At 32.4% G+C, this 24,315-nt stretch overlaps 2 protein-coding genes across 2 annotated transcripts in view; one reads left to right on the top strand and one right to left on the bottom strand.

Moving 5' to 3' along the window:
* The window catches only part of LOC139487696 (glutamate receptor ionotropic, NMDA 2B-like), a 42,659-nt gene extending 27,248 nt beyond the window's left edge, over positions 1-15,411 (top strand). Inside the window, exons 4-17 of the mRNA XM_071272683.1 lie at positions 1,015-1,146; positions 2,154-2,293; positions 4,119-4,299; positions 5,369-5,510; positions 5,858-6,096; positions 7,286-7,433; positions 9,681-9,867; positions 10,297-10,422; positions 11,395-11,615; positions 11,796-11,959; positions 12,411-12,598; positions 13,603-13,838; positions 14,312-14,475; positions 14,888-15,411. Of these exons, the coding sequence (XP_071128784.1) occupies positions 1,015-1,146; positions 2,154-2,293; positions 4,119-4,299; positions 5,369-5,510; positions 5,858-6,096; positions 7,286-7,433; positions 9,681-9,867; positions 10,297-10,422; positions 11,395-11,615; positions 11,796-11,959; positions 12,411-12,598; positions 13,603-13,838; positions 14,312-14,475; positions 14,888-15,200 (2,581 nt within the window). The 3' untranslated portion in view covers positions 15,201-15,411. The remainder of the gene's footprint in view (positions 1-1,014; positions 1,147-2,153; positions 2,294-4,118; positions 4,300-5,368; positions 5,511-5,857; positions 6,097-7,285; positions 7,434-9,680; positions 9,868-10,296; positions 10,423-11,394; positions 11,616-11,795; positions 11,960-12,410; positions 12,599-13,602; positions 13,839-14,311; positions 14,476-14,887) is intronic.
* Positions 15,412-20,306: 4,895 nt separating this feature from the next.
* On the bottom strand, positions 20,307-21,795 carry LOC139489840 (KRAB-A domain-containing protein 2-like). Its single transcript, XM_071276686.1, has 2 exons — positions 21,620-21,795; positions 20,307-21,111 (listed from the first exon to the last, which is right to left on the bottom strand). The coding sequence occupies exons 1-2, from the start codon at positions 21,793-21,795 to the stop codon at positions 20,307-20,309; spliced, it is 981 nt and encodes a 326-aa protein (XP_071132787.1).
* Between the last annotated feature and the right edge of the window lie 2,520 nt (positions 21,796-24,315).

Raw genomic sequence — 24,315 nt, 5'->3', positions numbered from 1 at the left:
TGCTCCGTAAGGATAAGGAGATTGCTAGTCTAACATTGTATGATGTCTATATCCTTTACACCAGTATCCCTTACTCTAAACTTGTAATAATTAGTCAAACTTTATTTCATTAAAACAAAAGGCCAACGTAGATCCAAATACCTTGGTTTATAAAGGTATGAATCGTACTTTGCAAAATATATTTTGATTCTAACAAAAACAATCTCTGAAACTGACATTCTCAAGATGATTAATCTTTATTAACAACATATTTGTTACGTTAGGAGGCCGTGTTTTCAACAAACAATTGGTATTCCTACGGGAACCAGCTGTAGTACTATTTTAGTCAACTTCCTATGAAGCAGCTAGCTGTAGTCGTCATAAGGAGAATCTAGGGTTTTTGTATCTACACGTTCCGCTATATAAACTAGGTCATCAAATTCACATCAACCATTGAACTTGAAATAATAGAAAGCACATATACAGTTAAGTATGCAGCATGGATAGAAATACATACTAAATAAACTCATCATAGATACCAGGACTAAATTTTGTTTATACGCCAGACGCGCGTTTCGTCTACAAAAGACAACGAAATTAGGCGTAAAACAAAACTTTACGACTAAAGAGATGATATTAGCTCCCGAATTTCTATTTAGAAACATTACGGACGCGCCTGCAAAAGTGAATATATCTCAATCGAATAAAAGGTTCCAACTGGTAAAAATGAAGATATCCCTTTGAATGTTAAACAGGTGCTATCACGAGTAGGTTGACTGTCCTTTTTGTGTTTTGCTATTGCGTTGTCTGCTATAACGAGTTTTGATTGGCCAATTTGTATCTTCAACTTCTGCAGTCAGCATGTTATCGACACCATTGTTCCACCAATTGTCTCTTTACCAATGTTTAATGAATAACCTATGGATATGATGTAACGATGAAAGGTAATTTTTTGAAAATCAAAAATATTTGGTAGGCTTGTGACTTTTTAGAGTTGTTAAGCATACAAGCAACAACAGTTTTATCTATTTTCAGATTTAAACTTTTAGAGACTATTGTATGCGATATAGGAGAGGGAAAAGATTCAGATATATACCAGCCATTATTGAAAAGATGTTTGCAACAGAAAGTTCCAAGGGAAAACAGAATATTTTTAATGCACACAGAGTGAGTAAATTAAATGGTAAACACTTGCATGATTTTACCACCATAATTGATAGGCTCAACTCTTAATAACCATTAGATAAATGTTTAATGTAATTATACGATATGACAAGAAAATTGTACAAACTGAGAAAAATACAATAGCAATAGATGAAAAATGTAAGACAAATCATTTACGAAAAGAAAATTCATTCAAATTTTTATACAAAATGTTACAAAATGCAATGATATCATATATTTATCTGAAGAGTTGTAATGCATTTTTCATAATTTCCTTCCAAGCTCATTTTTTAGATGCTCCTATTTTAATTAATGGGTCATAGTAGCTGCAAACGATATTGCAGTTAAATAAAGAATTTATTTACCTTTTCATTTTTTTTTATATGTTTCACCAAGATAAATCTTAATTACGCTAACCCATCTTTAGTCATATTCCTTTTATGACATCCCCTGTAGTAGGATGATAAAATTCAGTATGTTTAACTGGGTAGATATTTATAGACACCATCACTAACAGTTATACTATAAAGTAAGCTAAAAAGCCATCTCCATTTTTCTGCCTACCTTTTAAAGTGTGCAAACGGACCTAACACAAGAACCGTCAACTGTGATAATTGTTATCTGTCAAAACATCTTTGCATCGTTATTTTACATTTTTTTATATTCAAATTAAGCTTTATTCTCAGATGAGTTTTTTTGTTGTTGTTGAAAATCATAAGACATTCAAATTCTTACATATAAATAACTCACAGTCTTTATATTAAATATTCAGTTAATTTTTTTTTATTTCTAATTTATCATATTTTATTGAAATCTGTACATTTGTTAGTTTAAAAACATCATGTACCAGTACCTTATACCGGCCTCGTTACCATTAGAAAATAACAGTTAACTATTTAACTTTTTTAGTTTTTAACGTGGATATGCTTTGTACAAATACATAACTAAGATGGACTAAAATTCTAGGCTATTTTTTTCCAACGTTTCTTACGGTTTTGTTATATTTCTAGAACTAAATATGCAAAAGCATTAATGGAAGCTGCAACCAGTATTGGTTTGACGACAAAAGACTACCAGTGGATTTTAACAACATCTGCGATGGGACTGGTGACATATTTGGCAGACAATGCTTATCCTTTAGGAGTACTTGGTAGGATATTTTTTTAACAAACAGTATGTACCCTATATGGTAGCGGAAATGTTGCGCACATAACACATCCAAAGGAACTAAAGTTTCGTTATCATTGGATATACGATTATAGATTTTCTTGAGATTAATAACATAACATTTGTAAAAGATTAATACCGTTAATGTTATTACTAACATTCGGCCAATACATATGGCTGGTGAACTGTTTGTCCCCTAAAGTATCACCAGCACAGAAACCAGTACTTGTTCATAGTTCATAGTACTGGCATGAAAATACAAATATTGTGTTTATAGCATTATCTCTTACAAACTTCTGGTTGATACTGTTACAATAAGACAATATTCAAGAAACCCTCGTGCAAATGTCTGATGCCTTTCCCGGTTTGGCGATACTTTTTGTCCTTTGGTATATTGGCTCTTCATTTCTTTTAAAAGTTTTGGATTTTCAGATATTTTGGCTATGAGCATCATTTAAAAAATGTGCATCTGGTGCAAATAATGGTACCGTTAATGTTATAACTAATAGTTTTGCTTTTCTTTTGAAGTAAAATTGTTTATAGTAGTGTAATCCATCTGCATATTTATAATATCATTTACTATTTATTTAAGAGTTTGAGAATTTCTGCTTGATAAACGAAAACTGCGTAATATTTTATTGAAGTTTCTGGTCAAGAACCAGTAACTGTCAGCAATTGGTTACCATTTAGCGACATGTTCAGCTAACTCGGTTAACTTCATATGAATATTTACCGTCAAACATGGGGTCGGTCAGTAAAAATGAGCTATCTTTTTAACACGTGTAACCTTTGAACTACTAGTATTTATAAAAGGGAAAAGAAAGATACCGAAGGGATATTCAAACTCATAAATAGAAAACTAACTGACAATACACAAAAAAGCAAAACTAAAATAAACAATAATACACAATATTATTCTCCAACTTCGTTAATCGTTATTTTGGTTTCAGAATTTTTTATTTTTTATTTTACTGCCACAGATGAGTCTTACGTAAAAAAAATAGTAACACACTAAATTGCAATCCCGGCATCTTGTATGAGTTTTATTAACAGCCACTCGTGATGCCACTGTTGATTTATACTTTGTTTGCAATGGTATTGCGAGACCAGTAGATAAACTCATCATAGATACCAGGATTAAACTTAGTATTTACGCCAGACGCGTGTTTCGTCTTCAAAAGCCTCATCAGTGACGCTCGAATCCCAAAAAAAATAAAAAGGCCAAATAAAGTACGAAGTTGAAGAGCACTGAGGACCAAAATTCCTAAACGTTTTACCAAATACAGCTAAGATTATCTATTCCTGAGGTAAAAAGAAGAGCAAAACCTTAATTTATAATGAGCAACACGCCAGGTGCACCATGTGGTGCTTACCTTTCCGGATCACCTGAGATCACCCCCAGGTTAAGGTTGGGTTCGTGTTGCTTAGTCTTTAGTTTTTTATGTTGTGTCTTGTGTACTATTTTTTGTCTGTTTGTCCTTTTCTTTTTTAGCCATGGCGTTGTCAGTTTATTTTCTATCTATGAGTTTAGCTGTCCCTTTGGGTTTTTTTCTGAGTTTTTAAGACTGTCACTTCGTGTATGTTGCATTGTCGCTTGTTTGTTGTTGCACTTCAGCAATTCTTTTATTTCGTTGATTTCCTCGTACAGTGGATGTGTTTCCCACAGTTTCATTTTGTGATCCGGATTTATTTTCTCTTAATCGATTTATGACTTTCTAAAAGCTGTATACTACTGTTGCCTTTAGATAATGTGTTATACAAATACATATATATGTATGGCAGTACTATACAATTTGTCTCAATTTCAGGATTATCAGATGAAGAGGAATATCCACCTCCTAGAGTAGTTAAAGTCATCAAAGATGCAATATATGATTCTGTAAGAGTGTGGACTATGGCAATGGCAAAGTTGTCTCGTCAAAATTCTTTGGACTTGTTTCCAGATTTAAATAATTCATCTAGTTGGCAGGATGGACAAGAAATTTATGAGTATTTATATTTCAAAAAATTGATTAGAAATTTTTAAAATATCTGAGAAACATAAAAAGTTATTCATCTAGAGCACAAAAGTGCAATGGCGAATAATTATGTTTTTAACAACTGTTTTGAATCCATGAAACTTTGAGTGCTAGCATATATGATACACAAGTGAGCACAAATATGCTACCAAAACTATAAAGTCTGTCTCATATCTCGATCTGTTGTTTCTAAATGGACTTTTAATTAGAATATATGACAATCGTGACGTCACGACTTTCTCAGCTGTAGCATACTACTCTGACTCAACATATTGCGTTTTCATATCTCAATTAATTCGTTACGTGAGTGTATTGTCATAGTTTACATAAACAGGGGTGTGTTCACATAAACAGCTCCAGTATTGTTATAAGTAAGAAACACGGAAACTGGCACTATATAAGTTTTGCGGTCATCATCACAAATGAATTGTTCGATAAGTATTCAAATGCAATTCGTTTGTAACGATAATTTTCATTGGACGTTGACAAATATTTTGAAGGGGTAAATTAAACGTTTTACCAGTACTTACCTAAGAAAGCCACCATTTAGAAACCCCATTTTTTGTATGTAATTTCTCTCAAAATAAACATGAGAGTCACATTCTGAGCCTCAAATTTTTTTTATTTGTCAACGTTGGAACCATTCTGAAGCGTACGAAAGGTATAAATACGTCTATGTTTATGTTTGACATTGTGAGTATACATATGACGTCACATTGTTTAGAAGCTGAGGACAATGCTACAGTTTCGCGGACTTTTTCATTTATTTCATTTCAAGCCTGATATTTATTAAATGGTATTTATTTTAATATGCTGCATTAGACGCGTAACTAGGTAAACTGATTTTAGCGACAGTAAAATCATGTTTTACGAAGGTCAAGCTTAAAACACAATACATTTATCTCCTAAATTTATTATTGACATATAAATGATAGATATTACTGCATTTCTTCATAATGACAGACTTTGTATTTGATCAACACGTCTAACAAATTCAGATAGATACATATTTATATTGCTCTATTACTGCTTCATTTCAGTGAAATGCTTAAAATAAGACTGAAGGATTTACGTTCCTCTGTTGAGTTCACCGAAAATGGATTGAATCAATACACATCCTTAAATATACTCAACACACAGAAGAAAACGGAAAGAACGAGAGTAACAAAAAAATGGATAAAGGTAAGAAAACTGATAAATTCACTACTTTTAACTAGTTAAAATCACTACATGACCTTAAAATGTACAACAAAAATATATAGTAAACAGATCATCCCCTCTTCCAACTTTCTTTTTTATCGAGAAAAAAACCCAACGTGTATCTTCAACCACACATAAATAAATGAGAGTTATTTTCATTGTTCCTTTTATTTACTATCAAATATTATTAAGGGGATAGTCAGTCAATTTAATTTTCTAGCATTTTGGCATTTCCACTAAAAAAAATCAAAAACTTTTGATTTGACATTTTAATGTTTTCAAATTGTGATTGATAATCAATAAACAACGTCCTTCGTTGATAATTTTAGGTCGGTGATTGGTTTCCGAAAAGAGTCGGATCAGAAATAAAGCCGTCAATAGAATTGAACAGTATCACATGGCCTGGAAATCAACCGTTTCCTCCACTCGGCCGACCAGCTCGCCGGTTTTTCAATATTGCAACTTTGAATGAAGCACCATATGTGATGTACAGACCAACAGATGCTCTTACGGGGAAATGTAATTATCCTGCTACAAAATGTAGAGTGGTTTACAACGCTACTGAACAGTGAGTTATAGGTGATTTCTATTCAGTATCATTTCGGATGATCCTATCTGACAGATATTTCAAATCAAATAACTGATCAGATAATTTTCATTATATAAACCAGTCTGAACATTTAATATATGTGTCTTATTCAACAGTTGTTATTCCTGTAGAATTTGATCTGATTTTCGATATACTAATGTAAATATAACTTACTCAGATGATATCGGATATGTTCCTTATGTCGTAACTACAATACCCTTCCGTTTTCACGAATGTGACCTACCGAATTAGACCATTTACCGGATTTGTAATAATATAAGCAACACGACGGGTGCCACATGTGGAGCAGGATCTGCTTTCCCTTCCGGAGCACCTAAGATCACCCCCAATTTTTGATATGGTTCGTGTTGCTTTGTCTTTAGTTTTCTATGTTGTGTCTTCTGTACTATTGTTTGTCTGTTTGTCATACCATACCGCATTGTCAGTTATAAATGTCTTCGAAATGATAAATGTAAAACAATTCAAACCAGACAACTTGCGGCCTAATTTATTTACACAATAATGAACCAAAACCTTAAAACTTTGTTAACTTTTGCCTATCTCTCATGTACAAAACAACAAACACGCAGACATGCTCGACAGTGAAAAAAACTGAATCAAAGGGTCTCCTTCCTCAGTTTGCTACAAACATAATTTGGTGAGTTAATTTATTCCAAATGGCTCAATTCACCACTATCCTGTAGTATAACATCAGAACACAGGCAAACACTGTTAAAATAAGTTGCAAAATGAAGGATTCGTCACACTGACACAAAGCACAAAACACAATTTTCAATATGGCTAAAGACATAAAGAACATATCTAAGAGTACTCAATATTATTCATAGCTAGCTCATAGCCTATTGTAGCAAAGAACAAAATTATGTAATGCATAATAAATAAAATCACCTGTTTTTTTATAATACTGTCAAGTATGTGTGTTAACTGTTTTATCAAATAGTAAAGTTACTAAAACTAAAGTTGACAAAGTTTATCCTAGTCCAATTCTGACTGTTTTAAAATAGTACAATTAGTGTTAAGCTTCCAACGTTTCTTATTTTAAGGTTTCTGAACATATCAAGAAACACGTGACTTATTTATGGAAATATCATTTCTTTTTCTTTAATATTTATCTACTTTTATGAATGTTCTTGAATGTTTTTTTTAGTGGAAACGATACAACATACGAGAACGGGACAGTTGTAAACTGTTGCACAGGTCTAAGCATAGATTTGTTACTGGTTCTGAGTGACAAAATGAAATTCGATTTTAACTTGTTTGAAGTTCCAGATAGGACGTTCGGAATTCAAGATATGGTATAATATATTAATACAATATTTGAATAAAGTTAAAAAAAACCAAACAAGACCCTTCTCAAATGGCAAAATCAAATGCTAGAGTACATCAAAGAATGATTTGGTACAATATTTTTTCAGCAATAACTAGCTTAACTGCGCACTTGTATGACAGTCGCATCGAATTCCATTATTGACAACAATGTGTGAATATTTGTGTAAATGTTTTCAAGTAAATAGTCAATGCAAAACATTAGAATTTAATAATCTCATCGTCCGTCTAGTACAAATTGGTGTTCCAATATCTTCTAGTAGACATTACATATGAAGATTAATATAAGCGGGCATCCAAATTGTTTTAAATTTTTAGCAGAATCCAGGATTTTATTTATACAGCAGTGAGTATGATTCTGGATTTTATTAGTTATTTTAATATATTTTATTTTATTTTACTGATGCACTTGATAAGTAAATGATAAGATCGCACTTCGGTTTAATTAGTGACGTTGTAATTGGTTGAACGCCGTCAAGATGTGACCCCTATGGATACGTGGGGATAGGCAAAATTCATATGTGTATCATGACTTCACGATTCACTATTAATAGTAACGTAATGTATAAATAGTATTGTATTTCATTGATTATTTTATTTACAAAACTTGACAAGAAAATTGTGTGGTATATACGGTTCACTACAGACCGTTCTGTACTCACCCCTTATAAATTTTACTAACCCTCTTTGCGTCCGTAGGGGGTTATCAACACACCTGTAACTTATGATATAATGCCTCTTTCAATACTTTAATTTATTTTAAACAGGCACATCATTTTTCTGTTTGTTATCCATTGTTGGTCATTATTTACTGTCTACAATAATTGGGGTTGTTTTTTTTTGTCTATTTCGCGTTAAGCACATATTAAGCCGTTGATTTTCTCTTTGAATATTTCAAATCTCATCTTCCATGGACCTTTAACAACTTACTAGTACGGGGTGTTGCTCATTGCTATAGTGGATAGTTTTTCTTATTGACAAGCATACCACATTACCTGTCAGCATATCTTTTAAGGAAGAGTGGGTTGTTGGTGACTGCTGTGGTCTGCTCTTTAGGCCAGTAATTGTTGTTATCCTTTTTCATGCATTATTTCTTGTTTTAGTAAAACATAATACTATGTCATGAACGAAAATAATTATTTCGACATATTTCGGGGCTTCCGTCCTTTCTATGCGAAACATTTATGAGAGAGGGACGAAAGATACCAAAGGGACAGTCAAACTCATAAATCTAAAACAAACTGACAACGCCATGGCTAAAAATGAAAAAGACAAACAGAAAAACAATAGTACACATGACACAACATAGAAAACTAAAGAATAAACAACACGAACCCCACCAAAAACTAGGGGTGATCTCAGGTGCTCCGGAAGGGTAAGCAGATCCTGCTCCACATGTGGCACTCGTCGTGTTGCTTATGTGATTACAAATCTGGTAAATAGTCTAATTCGGTAGGTCACATTCATGAAAGGGAAGGGAATTGTAGTTACGACGTAAGGAACATATCCGATATCATTTGTGAAACGGTTATTCCATAACGGTCAACCAACTCGTGATGGCGTCCGTCAAATTTACGAAGGGATGATTTCAACTTCACCATTTGGAACTCTTGGTTTAATAGCTTCCTTGTGAGCAGTAACCCTTTATGAGTTTGACTGTCCCTCTGGTATCTGTCATCCCTCTTTTATTAAAGTTTACGTACGTAATATTGTAGAAGCTTACGTTTTACCATCGTCTGTTTTTTTGGTAAGCTGACTTTGTTTACTCCAGTCCAGGTGTCAATAGTTCATTATCTAATGACAAAAAAAACATTTGAAAATACCGAAGTTCAAGGGAAATCTAAAAAGGGGAAGTTCGTAAAATCTGACAAAATTGCACAAAAGAGGAAGGCTCCTTACTTTTATAAAGTTTTATCTTTAAACCACCTTTTAAACTTACTCTCTGTGTACATTTGTTATACTGGTACTCATTACTGAGAGCAGATCTCAATTGAAATGATTTGTGTTTTACTCTTAAAAAGGAACGAAAATACTAAACTTCGAGTAAAATTCAAAACGGTAAGTCAAAAATCAAATGGCAAAATCAAAATCTAAAACATATAAAAAAAAAAAGCGTACCATACTTTTCTTGTTTAAACTGTTAATATTAGATAACAGTAGTAACGCAGTAATGACATTCAAAATTCTAAAATGCTTTCACTTTCTGTTTATTCAAGGTAACAGGAGAATGGAATGGTCTAATCGAACTATTGATGAACGGAGACGCAGATATGGTTGTCACTTCGATGCAAATTACACCAAGACGAAGTGAAGCCGCCATGTTTTCCATGCCTTTCCTGGAAACTGGAACCACAATCATTGTATCATTAACTAAAGGAGCGATATCTGCCACTGCTGTGTTAGGTACTTGTATTGATTAACATTCATGATTATAAAATGAGATTAAAATCCTCGCGATGATCACAAGTTTAACTTTCAAATACCAAAAGAAATTACAAAAGTAAAACAAAACACTTTTTGCAATAATATGACGCCTATTATGAAGGACTCGTATTATTCAACCTCTGTGATATAGGCATATTCACCTCATAGAAAATTTTTCCAAAATTTTGCTCGTTATGTCATAATCATATTTTAGTCCATCATCAACTTCTGCATTGCACAACGATTTAGTATTTTCATTGTGAGAAAATTGAAACCTTAAACGTCCCAGGTATCTTAGATAAGTATTTTGCTTTAAATAACAGTGGAAATGCACGAACTGATTTGTAAAATGAATTATAATAGTATTTCATAATTATATTGAGAACAGTTTTTTTTAAATAATTTCAGAGCCATACGATTATCCAGCTTGGTGTCTTATTTTAGTATTCAGTGTTCATTCTATTGGTGCTTCTATCTTTATATTTGAATGGTTAAGTCCAGCTGGTTTGGATCAAGGCAAAACACCAATGCGAGGTAACTACGAGGTAAATTTGAGGTTAAAGGTCAACTTTCAATAAACTCTTTAAATGACTTTTAACTGAAACCCTCATATAATGTCATGTATTTTTTGTGTGAATAAATATAAATGTATTTATACAAGCTACACAAAGATAAAGTAAACGACCACATTTTTTCTTGTCATTGTTAGGTCAGGGAATGAACCATTGAATGTCATTTGTCCTCGATTGATAATCCTTTATATCACACACCGCCGAAATCTTATGAAAGATGAATTATTATTATTATGATTGACCTGTTGTAACTATATCTGTTACATTCGTCATACTTTCAACACAAATGGCTCCATCAAGGTGGCTTTATTTTTATTGGTAGTGGAAGCCGGAGAACACAGAGAGAATCGTCGAAACTTTGCAGGAAAACTGGTATTCCTAGTTAATTAAGATCGGATTCTAACACGCATTGCTGTGATTGGGGTTCGAACGTACGACATAAAGCATGACAGGCAAATTGTCGATGAACATGATAACATGAACTACTTTAACCACTCGATCTACGATGCACTTCACAAAAAAGTGCACAAATAAGACATACATACACATATGTACATGGCAATATCCATACCAAAATTAATGTGTCCGTGACATTTCCTTTCCTATTGTTTATTTTCGTTACATCATGGTGGTGATCTGATTGTTTGATATGCGCGTATATGCATCAAAGTCTGGTAGTTCAATGAAAACATTATTTCAATTACTAAAATTATGATACAACATGTACATAGCTGTCCTAGTTGGTCACATGTTATACTTTTATCAGAAATATCGAGATTTTCTATTAAAGTGTGATTCCATGTGCATTTAATTATTTATCAATTAAAAAGAGCTCATACACCACAAATACAAAAAAAATATGGTTTACCAAAATAAACTTACAGTAAAATGTCATTTATATTCTATAAATTAAACTTTCTTTTTTTTTGTATAGAACACAAGTTTTCTCTTTTCCGTTCTTTCTGGTTGATTTGGGCTATGTTGTTTGGTGCAGCCGTTTCAGCTGATAACCCACGTGGTGTATCAAGCCGTTTTCTTGGAAATGTATGGGCATTGTTTGCATTGGTTTTCCTTGCCAGCTATACAGCTAACCTTGCAGCCTTCATGATAACAAAAGAAAGCTACTATGATTTATCAGGGATACAAGACTGGCGAGTAAGTGGCCTTTATGATAGCTTCTAATACTTAATTTAGGACATGTTATCTCTTGTGTACTTTAGTCAGTTTGAAATATAATATTTAATACAAGATTATCATTAATTATAAAAAGAGAAGAGTTATCTATGAAGGGTAGTAATAAAACCATTTTTTTTATTTTATTTCATTTTTTAACAGCTAACAAATCCGTATAAGCATAAACCTCGTCCATTTAAATTTGCTACTGTTCCAAATGGAAGCACAGAAGAAAATCTACGTGAAACAAGACCAGGAATGTACAAATATATGTACCAATACATGCAGCCATCAGTTCCCGAGGCTATAGCAGCACTGAAAAGACAGTAAGTTGCTACAGTTATATAACTTGTTGCGTATATTACTATTTTTGGATTTATTATGCCATCGCTTTAGCAAAACTAAGATACAATCATATAAAATAGGATCGATTAAGTACTGTCAACTCAATATATGCACATAAGTATATTGGCAAACAACCTCTTCCACATAGTCAAACCAAATATCATGGACAATACCGTATATCTTTATTTCATCGTGTACTAGACGAAAATATTTGTTGATTTCGTTTAATGATTGACTTATTAATTGTATCTGTAATTTCACAATCAAATAAATGTAAATACAAATACATAATGTTTATGCTTTATTCTAGTGTACAGCTATATAGAACAATGTTTAATTTTGCATAAAAGAAAAAGAATGAAATTCTCTATCAGTTACATGTCCATATTTGCTTGATTAACCTTTATCAAAGGCTGGTTTCTCATTTAATAGGGACATCAACGCTTTTATTTATGATGCAACCCCATTGGAATATCAAGTAGGTATTGATCCGGATTGTGACTTAAGAACAGTAGGACAGTCCTACGCTATGACAGGTTACGGAATAGGATTTCCACTAGAGACTGACACTGATCTAGTAACTGAAGTTAACAACATTATACTTGACCTACAAGAAGACGGTAAGGGTCATATATAAGTCTTCGAAATATATAATTTCTTGTTCACTGTTTTAATTTCGTAGAGACACTTACATGTTCTACAACAAAATAACAGAAATACACATATATGCAAAAAACTATCTTTTTATTTAACAAATATAAAAAAGTAAATAGTTTGATAACCTTACATAATAGATGGGTTAAAAGGGTGATAATGTTTTCCATTCGTTCTGGCTTACTTTGATCAAACCTGTAACAAAATATACAACCAGAATACAAATAAGAAGTTACGACTATAGAAACATATCGTGCATGAAGCTAGAATGACATACTAAATAAAAACAACAGTAGTATACCGCTGTTCGAAATTCATAAATCGATTAAGTTACGGGTGTGCGTCTAAAAGGGCGAAATGGACAATCATCACTTCTCCCCTTGAAGTCTTTTTTTTTTAGTTTAAAATTCATTTTCGCTTCCCCACTCTAAATTTGTATGCTTAATCATACTATATATATATATTGTGAATAATCATGTGCAAATTGTTTAAAAATGATAATATGAAGTCAATCAGGAGTATAAGTCGTAATGATAGATCGTTATCAAACTAAAACACTGGTCTATTACCTGCAAAACAATAAATTTAAGAACAATTACTTACAAAGGTAAGCAGGGGGGAAATTACAGTAATCTGATCAGAGTTTTAGGAAAAAATTTGCCTCCTTTCAAAATTTCTAACATTTTGTTAATTTGAATATCGATTTAGGATGTGTTACAAATAGGGAGATAATTCTTTTTTATTCCACTAGACGTAATATTTAGAATCGGAGATACAGTTCAAAAATAATAAATATTGTATTTTAAAAATTAATCCAGTTTATATCTAAATAAAAGATTTTCTATGGTTTTAAGAAATAGCTTCACTTTTTATTGTAATCGTGATGACGACATTTTTGGCGAACATGTTTATAGTCTTTGGTCATTCAATCGCATTTTATATCATTGTTTCCTATCTTTTGTATATTCAGGAGAACTAGAAAGACTTCGGAAGTTTTGGCTTGCAGGAGCATGTCATTCCAAATTGAATCAGAAAAGATCTAGTGATGAGTTAGGGATACTCAACTTTACAAGTGCTTTCATACTGTTAGCTGCTGGTATCGTTCTAGGAGGTTTGCTCCTAATATTAGAACACTTGTACTTCCGGTTTGGGCGTAAATGTTTGAAGGAGTATGACAAATGTGGATGCTGTGCCTTAGTGAGTCTAGTGAGTATTTCATTTATAAAGATAGCGCCATAAAAGGCTATTGTGAAATGTTTGGATTATGAGTCACATTGAAGTAGGAAATTCCGGCATTGATTTGAACAATGATTGCCGGTTTGAACGGTTTTTTTTTTATATTTTACAAACAGGTAACAGATTTGTAATATCAACAAAACAAACTCTGGAGTAAGCAATTATACCACATCATCTTCTTCTTATACTTACCTCCTTCTTCTTTTAATAGTTTTGAATTCATTTTTTATTTTTTAAAAAAAGTGGAAGTTTAACCATTTTGGTCACATAAGTGATTTTTTTTTTTTTTTTAGATAAGATATCACAAATTGATAAGAATATTGGGGTGATTATTGTGAAAGTATAAGAATTCTACTGGCAGGAGTTCATTAAACAGGAAGTTTCAGAACCAGTTGATATGAATGTTTGATTTGAAATATCAAAAACGCCTTATTTTTCTTCAGAGTTTGGGCAAATCATTGACGTTCGAACAGACAATAATGGAAGCTATAGACTTACACAAGAAACATAAATGTAAAGATCCTCTGTGTGAGACACAGCTATGGAAAGCAAAGCACGAATTAGATCTTGCTTTATTAAAGATACAGAAATTAAGTAGAGAAATCGGGTGAGTAAACTGTACAGTTGTAGGTGATAATAATTTTCAATAGCTAAAAGACGGATTTTAAAAGTAGTACCATATCTGTAATTTTTTTTCACTGATTTCAATTTTTTCAGCTGTTTAATTATTCTAATATTTTTGGGAACAAAATATCGAGCTTTTGAATAAGGATGATAAAAGCATAATTCAAAAGCGCAAATGAGTTTTAGAAAAAAACTGAAAGTAATGTGTCAAACTAATTCGATATTGAAGCGATATATAAGATATAACAAGTCTTTGTTACTGTCTTCGCTCGATTGCAATTTTCGTGAATAGAGAAACAAGTACACCTTGAAAAGAAAATTATAAAACGTACATTTTCTACAGGCACATGTAAAATATTAATCTGACATAGTGTTTTTATTTTAATTTCATGAAGGGCAATCAAACAAGCGCCAGCATTGAAATATAAACTTGAAAGTATTGGTCATCAGGATTCTAAAGTCGAAGACGAAACTATAGAAAACAAACCAAAGGTAGCGGAGACATCTAATGGCGACATGCGTCAAAGAAGACGGGATTCTACCTTAAGGCGATCACCTAGTTATAATAATGCAATAGGTGGTGACGACAGTAAGTTGACTCAGGAAAATCATAGTACAAAAACTAATGCATCTGAAGGAGATAATTTAACTAAAGAATCTCCATCGTCAAGGAATGGAGCATATACTTTTGGTGAAGGAGAAGTATAAGTATTTTGTGATATATGCAACAACGATGTATAAATTTCATTATGCAAATGTCTGTTTTGTTTATAATTTGATGTCACATGACTATTGTTGATGAAGCTGTGCCTTTATTTTATTGATCTGTGTTAATTGATGCAATATCATTTGTAAATAAGTGTATAAAACATATCATCTATTTTTTAACATTTTCACAAAAATAAAATAATGAAATGTCTTGCGTTCTTCTTATTCTCGATTTTTCTGAGAATCAATTTCATAGGCATTTGTGTTTAAAGTATTCAGAGGAACCATCAATAACTAAGTGAAAAGCGAACTCATAAAGTGTGAGTATAGACAAAATATCAATTCAAATAGGTTTCGTTTAGTTTGATTAACATGTGATGAAAATGCTAATTACCAAATATATTAAACAGTACAACAGACCATACCAACAGCATACTATTAAATTCTCAGAGAAACTAAAAACAAGACAATTCAACATAAAACGAACAAACATTGTACGTGTGCCAAAACCAGAAAAGAAAATTATACCATGCCCTGCATTCAACATTATCTACCGTAAATATATTTGAACATGTTTGCGAGCCTATCAGTAATATCATGATAAACAGTTCCTGTATCATGTATGTATGTATGCTGTTGTTTTTAAATTTAATCCTGAATTAATTTTACTGATGTGGACATGGGAACAATGTTCAGCTCTACATACGGTTTTATCGTTGAAGACTGGAAGACAGTATGTACCCTCTAGACATTTGATTTGATAAACATGATATATGTTGTTGTCCCCTTTCTCCTTTTATTCACTGTGTACATACCAGATTGCATCGTTGGTTTATATGATTGAAATGTAATTATCGCTGGTTTTTAGATAAACGTGGAGATGAAATCGGAGATATTTCAATATGTTATAGGTAAATAAAAGTCTATAGAAATCATTAATAACGCAAGTGTAATAGGTAGGGGATCGTCAAGAATCACGGTACTACACACACAGATAGAATGATAAAAGACTAACGATTATTGCAATCATACTGATGAAAGATAATTGATATACAAATAAATTGAATAATGAAAGCAAAAAAAACAACAACATAAAAAACAGTATACAAACACTACATAGAAAACAAGAAACTTAGGAACACGAACCCTACAAAAAAACGGGTTGATATCAGGATACCAGGTGCTCCGGAAGGCTGAGCAGATAATGCTTCATATGTGACACACACCGTGTTGCTCGTGTAAAAAGTACAAACCGGTAGATAAATTCCGTTGGTCATGTTTCGGATTTAGGACGTGATCATGGTTACGAAAATAAAAACGTGTCGTCATCTTTAAAACGGATATCACATAACGATCAACAAACTCATGACGGCATCGGCAAAAAATATAAGGGATGATTTCAACTTCATCACTTTGAACTATTGGGTTAACATCATCCGTGTAGGTAGCGACAACCTCTATAAAACATCATGATAGGAAATGCAATCTCTGGAATCGTATCAACTGTGAAATATATACCTCATATACAGGCGCTGCTTGAATGTTGAGATAAAAACATGGAAAGTAAACAATTAGGAAGCTGAACGTTTTTACCCCTTCACCTCGTTTATCTTCATCGGAGGTCAAATGAAATCAAAACGAATAAAAGATATTCTTCAGATTGAATTTAGGCTGTCAAAGTTCAATAAAATACACAACTTAATAGAGTATAATGAATATACCTGTAGAATATTCTATAGAACTACAAATTGCTAAAGATTCCTGTTTCTGAGTACATTAAACAAAACTTGAATAATGAATGACGAAACTATTAAAGAAAAAAAGATGAAATACGACCATATGAAGGTCGAAATTTATAGCAAAATTATTTAGTTTTCCCAAATGGGAATTACATGTTTACTTTCTTAATTCATTTAATAATACACAGACTTTTAAGTTTAATGATTATAATTACATATTTGATTGGAAATTCAGCATGTTTGTTGGCAAACACTTCCTAATTGCCTATTAAGAGCATATCTTTCTTAAAGCAAGCGTAAATGTAAATTCTAACGCGTTCCCTGACAGGCTGTATTTAAATAATTTCCCACAGGACTCTAAGAATAATTTTAGCTATGTATAATCCATTCCTTTAGGGAATACATGGCTACGTGGTTAACACAACTTTGCATTCAATTTAGACGTGAAAAATGCAATGGCTATGAAAAACTACAGTTTTACTGCACTTATTTTAGTACAGCCAGGTCAACTATTGTATTCCATGACGAACTGATATCAATTCGTCGTCGATATCACAAAGACCACAAGTATCTCCTCTCAAACAAGTAGTAGAAATAAGTTTGCTACACTGTTAAAAGAATTTGTTTTGATACATTCGTTTTTCATACAAAATATTACATTCATGTCTTGAAATTTATTCATTAATTGTGTAAGACTGTTACTTATACAAACTGTTTTGTTATTTCATTAATGTTGTGAACAAAGGTGATTAAATAAATCTGGAGGGTAAAAGCAAGTGTTCGTAATGAAAGTATCAAAAATGATTCACAATAATGTCACTGAAATGGGGAGTAGCTATTAGCTTGTTAGTGTTTCCACGAAATGACTTGCACAAAACAGTATTTGAATTAACTTTGTCTAATAATAGTTATCAAAGGTACGAAGATGATAATTTAGTACGCCAGACGCTTGTTTCGTCTACATAAGACTCATCAGTGACGCTCTTATATCAAAAAAGTTATAAAGCCAAACAAGTACAAAGTTGAAGAGCATTTAGTACCCGAAATTCCAAAACATTGTGTCAAATACGGCTAAGGTAATACAAACCCGAAAGCTTTAATATAGAATTTTAAAAAAGTGTGAGTCACAAGGAGAAACATTAATGGCAATGCATGTTTAATTATCATTGTGACAAAACGAAGAAACGTATTCTATAAAAAGGTATGTGGTTATAGGCAACTAAAATACATGTATGACAGAAACCTTCTGAACTTTGATGGTTAGTCATGCATGTAAAACTATTTTTTGTGTAATTCACTGTCGAGTTTTTAAGTTAATATACGTAGCACATGTATATTTGTTTATATCTCATAATCATACTTTACATTAAACACTAAATCAAACTTTAAATGTGATCACATCAGGCAAAACACATATTTGAGCCTGGACTGATATGAACTAATACAGAATGATAGAAATATTCAGTATAGCAAATAAAGACAACAGTAGTATACCGTTAGAGGTCATATGAAACAAAAACAAATCAGGTAACAAACTAAAATCGAGGGAAACACATCACTATGAGAGGAAAACAACGGACAACAGAAACACTGAACTACAAATTACTAATTACTTATGCAAGCATATATAGAAACGGATTGTCAATAAAAACTTCGTTTTACAAAGGAATTTTAGTAAGTAAAATGCAAATCCATGATGCAACCAAAGACACTGTAATTTGTGTTAACAGTAAAATTGTTTTAGTGAGAATATACGTTTAGTCTGAACGAAAATATGGACACAGTCATTGTGGTCTCTTAGGGAAGTCGACTACAGTGGGCATGCGCTCTTGAGAAGCCACCCAATTGTAATATATACAATTGTGTATACTAATCGTATCCGATGTGATAGTTTGCCTCTCAGAAAGAGAAAAACTGATGTTATCACATTTAGCAGTTTTATTTCAAATATACTTATATATATATATATATATGTTACAGTAAATAGGTGAAATTAGGAATTACAAGTAATCACTGAACAGTTCAGTAAATACCTGTAATTCCTAGCCAATTTAGTTATTACATGTATTTACTGATTGTTTCAGGTATTACAGGTAATCACTGATTTTTTTTGTTATTTTTTCAGCTATTTACTGACTGTCAAATTTAAGACATAAATCGAGAAATCAAATACGAAAGTAAAAAAGATAGGCGAGATTATGGCTTACTTTAGGGTAAATGAATCAAATGTCATTTAATATTGCATGTGTTAACTTATAGTTTGTGAATTGTAACAAGAGAATGGCTGTGTTATAATTTTGAAAACTAGCTGATAATAATATTTAATTTATTTTGAAACATGCAAATTATTGGTGAAACCCATGACATGACAATGTTTTATACACAAATTATATGAACCAAAAATACACATTTCATCATTTAACATAGAACATATAGAACTAATACCTATTTATATAATGAATGAAAGTTACTTGTTATGGCATGACAAACTGTTATGACATCTAGAGTTGCATAAAACGTTAGATTTGACACATTTGCAGGTCTTTCTTACACAACCTGTCTTACATGCACACTTTAGGAATCCCTGTCCATCCCCGATTGACTGTTGCCGTGCTGCTTCCCTTACACTTAACTCTACAAGGGTATTTGCATCTTGCAAAGCTAACGAATGAATTGGTGAAAAAGTAAATTGATTCCTCGAGTAAGATCCATTTAAAATTCCATCCTTTGAGCCGAGTTTGAATTGGTCATTTGTCTGATCATGTTCCAAAACTATGCACAAAAGATTTCTCGGATCTCCACGCCCCCTATCGACACTAGGAATGGGAACAGTAACGTTATCACCAACTTGTACAGGTCTCAAAATTTGATTGCTTCGGGCAACCATCTTTTCGGCTTGCTTTGACAAGTTTGAGCCACTGGCATGACGTTCCCGTTGAATGCATTCCGAACGGACACATATGTCGCAACAGATCTGTAATATTGAATCAGTCTGAAAAAATGCAGAGCATTTGTTGCATTCACGTTCATATTGTAAACATTGCACCTCATTCAGAGTTTCATCATCTACAGAGTTACTTTGAGGTACTATGATGTCAAGTAGTGCAGCTTCGAAATAGGAGCTCTGTTGGCTATCCTGTGTTTCGAAGATTGGTTGCCTATCAGACGTGTCAGATATTTCAGAGGTTGGTTGACTATCAGGTAATGAACTATTCACCACGGGTATAGCACTGATTTGATTAACTGATGTTACAAGCTGATAATCTTGAGCAACCAAATCCTCATTACTGCTTTGAGAAACTAGACCATGATGTCTGGTTGTCATCTCAAAATTCAAATCCTCTTCTTGCTGCAGAGTCTGTAGCAATTAAGTTGGTATTGGAGAAGATGCTAGGCCAACCTTTGGTGGACAACCAAACATTGCCTCGTAGGGTGAACGTTTGATTCCAGAGTGATTATGGCGATTTTTCTGAAACTGCACAAATTTAATTCCAGTTGCCCATTTTGTAGTTTTGTTGTCTCTCATCCAACTCACTAGCATGTCATGTACATCACCATTGGACCTTTCTACACTGCCTTGGGATTGAGGATGACGTGGTTTTCCATGTACTATTACCAATTCAGGCCATAACTGCTTCAGTTCGAGAATGATGTTAGCTGTAAATTCCCTGCCATTGTCACTCTGCAAAATGTGAGGAGCTCCAAATACAAGAAATACATTTGTAAGAAGTTTATATGCAACTTCAGCAGCTCTTTTTGACGACAGACTTTCAATTACACCAAATTTTGTTAAATGATCTTGATAGTTCATAATAAATTTAAAGTCTCCATCAGGCATACTCTGCATATCAATGAGATCAACTTGCCCTCGAGAGTTAAACTCTTTTGACAAAATAGGTTTCACTACGACCCCTTTTGCTGGATTTTTCCGTCGAAGCTGACATTCTTCACACATAGATTTGTATAGATTTATGGCGCTAAGTGTCACGTTTGCATTTTTTTTGTTCAGTTTCTTCTGCATCTTATCTCTACCAGCATGGTTGAGTGCACTGTGGGATTTCTTAATAACATCAAATGTCTCTTCAAGTGAGACGAAGTACAGAATAGGATCTTCTTCTGTTTTTCTCTTTCTTATCAGTTTTTCCAGACCTGCAATCTGCAGCACTTCATACCTGCAAGAAATTGTAATACAAGTATAAAAGTAAGGAGATGTGGGATGAGTGCTAATGTAACACCTATGCATCAAAGTTAAAATTAAGTAGATGTAATTATTATGATAATCAACCGTTGTTGCCTTCGACAATGAGGACAAAAAAACACAGCAGCAGTCATTTTGCGCCAATTCCTGTTTTTCAGAGATATTATTTGCGCCAAATTTTGTTTTCCAATTGTATCAATTGCGCCAATATCCGGAGATCATTTACGCCAAGTTACAAGCTACTTCATACATTTAAATGGGAAGTACCCATGCAGTAGATTATAAATTTGATTTGAACCACCGACCTTCAATAGGAAAAAATGCCAATATAAAACAATGATATAAGTTATATTAAAACCTGGCAAGAAAACATACACCCCCTTTAAATTAAATGGTCCTTCTCTAAAGGATTAAAATACATTGATATGTGTATTTAGTGTTTTAGGGGCTACACAGAAATGTCATGAAAAAAAATCACTTACCTTGAGAGCAGATTGTAATCATCTCTTGTCCTTTTTATTGTTTCACTTTCACATAAAATGTTGAATCTGCTAATTATGATGTTAAGTTTCTCCTTTGGCATTAAAACCCTATCACATTTTTCATTGTACATTTTTAATAACTCCTCTGTAAATATTTTTTCTTTCTCATTAGCCATTTTCAACAAATATGTTTAACCTTGTCACTATATATCTGCATATATGTTTTAGTTTAACATCAAAATATATTATAGAATGATCACTTTTAAATAGTACTCACTGACCTTTTATTCAGAATAACCTAAACTTTTGACCAGCTGACCATATTACTACATTGTTTTAACAGTTAGTAAATAGCTGTAAAAATGCATTTAAAAATTAGGAATTACTGGTAATAACTGGGCAGTTTCAGGAATTACTTGTATTTACTAAGTGCATTAGGAATTACATGTAATTCCTGAATTTTAGTAAATACATGTAATTCCTAATTTCACCTATTTACTGTAACATATATATATATATATATATCAATAATTGATTCTTTTAAAATGTTTGCATCAGTTAAAGTGGTGAAACTTTTTCTTCGATAAAATGGAATATACCTTTATATTGAAGAACATTTTAAATGGCAATTTGATTTATGGATATTGACTCACATGAACTATTCCCAACGGTATACTATGATGTAACTTCATTTGTTTAAATTATTTTATTCGTTCGTCGATAATTATTTTAACGACGAAGCAAATCTTTTAATGGTGTACCGAATTTAGGTGCAAATGAGACCTTCAAACAAATTACAACGGATTTATTAATGTTGCATGCCTATTAATTTTTTTATTTTTTTTTTATCCTTTATCGAATTAGGAAATGAAGATTAAAGGGAAACTTCGCAAAAAAATCAAAAATTGATATTATGTTCATTCTGTATAAAAATGCTCAAATTCATAGATATTAAAGTTTTATTCCGCTAGATAAGCGATCACCATCGATTTTAAATTTAGAGTATCAATTCTCCGAGATCCGCCATCTTGTCTTCTTTCCCGATGAATAAAAACGATATGTCTATAAACCACAAAGAAACAAAACTACAGTAACCGATGTAGTCGTAATTGCGTGTCGATATCTTGTCAATCGTACGGTTGTTTAATCCGACTAACTAACTTGATACGGAAAATATTCTTACTTTTTTTTTAAATACCATGGTCTGTTGTTTTTAAACTGTTGATATTGGAATTAGGTGAAAAGTCAAAGTTGAAATCATTATTAAGTGTTCCGTGAAAATTGTTTTCGAAAATCAAATTTGTTCATAATTCTTTAAAGTAATAAACTTTTTTCAAATATATTTTGATCTTCCCTCATCTGATCACCAGCATGGCTAAAGGTATTACTTCCAAAGGTATTGTGAGGGGTGTGAGGTGACACGTCCAGGTATTCAAGCGATTTCCTGTCGGGCTTGCAAGTTCATGCATCGTTTCACTTCTGCAGGTATTGATCAGTGTACACGGCTGATAACTTATAACTTTCCATTTTGAACTATCAGATGTATAATATACAACTCTGTCTTACTTGTCATTACTAAACTCAAACGCTTGTTTATAAATAACATTTCTAGTGTAAAGAATATAATTCATAAAAATATAAATAATACCCAAAAAATAAGATTTGATGAAATTAAAATCTATTTAAATATTTTTTCCAAGAGTGAATTTGGGAAAATGTAATATATAGTCATTGTCAATAGTGAAGGACAGATTGGAACAGACCAGAAATATTGATTTAAAAAAATGTACGCACTTGCCGACGATTCGTTTATACGACTGGATAGAAAGTTACGGAACTATAGCGCAATTTAAAATATATACGTGTATACATTGAACATAAGAAAAAAAACATATATTTTGAATAAATAGGGGTAAAAGTGTTGAAAATAGACTAGTCCACGTATGCCAACAGTATGTAATCATCGAATGTCGATAGACTACAGTTGTATACCAAAAGAAGAAGAGAACCAATTTGATTTAAATACAGGTCGATGTATAACTTTTGCTTTGGTTCATCATGTTCATTGAAGCTGTGGACCTAGGAAAATCACAGATTTATATTTCAATAAGATTGTTCTCAAACAAAGGAAGGAGTTCGTCATCACAATTGTTATATATGCCACTGGACGAACACTAATTATCCCCAGGGGATGTGAATATTTTGCTGGGAAACTTTTGAGTATCAAAGTTTCAAATTAATTTCGGGATTTATTTTCTTTCTTGGTATTCAATAACAGAAAAAAGAATAAATTACTTGTTCGCTGAATAGGGGTATTCTTGTCAGATATAAGAATTTAGTTATATTTAAAAAATAGGGAAATATGACATTAAATTGGTTCTGTCTTTTTTTAAACATCGTTAAAACGATGTGTGTCTATTGGTGAACGCCACAAGAACCCTGTAATACTAGTACGAGAGTATAGCATGTAAACATTCCTTCTCAATAATATAGTTGTATTGGAAATCTTTTCATACAGATTGACAACTCATTGTCCGATATGCATGTAATATTTGCCACATGACGCCCATAGTTCTTTCTACCATCTTCACCTTATTCTTTGATATTGCTGTAAACATCGATGGTTCACACCCAAACAAAATGGGAGTAATGAACCTTCAGAGCTTCTCCGTGTTATACACTTGTGAAATATATAG

This window comes from Mytilus edulis, chromosome 9 (assembly GCF_963676685.1).
Source record: "Mytilus edulis chromosome 9, xbMytEdul2.2, whole genome shotgun sequence".
Classification (NCBI taxonomy): Eukaryota; Metazoa; Mollusca; class Bivalvia; order Mytilida; family Mytilidae; genus Mytilus; species Mytilus edulis.
The sequence above is the reverse complement of the archived record's forward strand: the minus strand, read 5'-3'. Positions and strand labels throughout refer to the sequence as shown.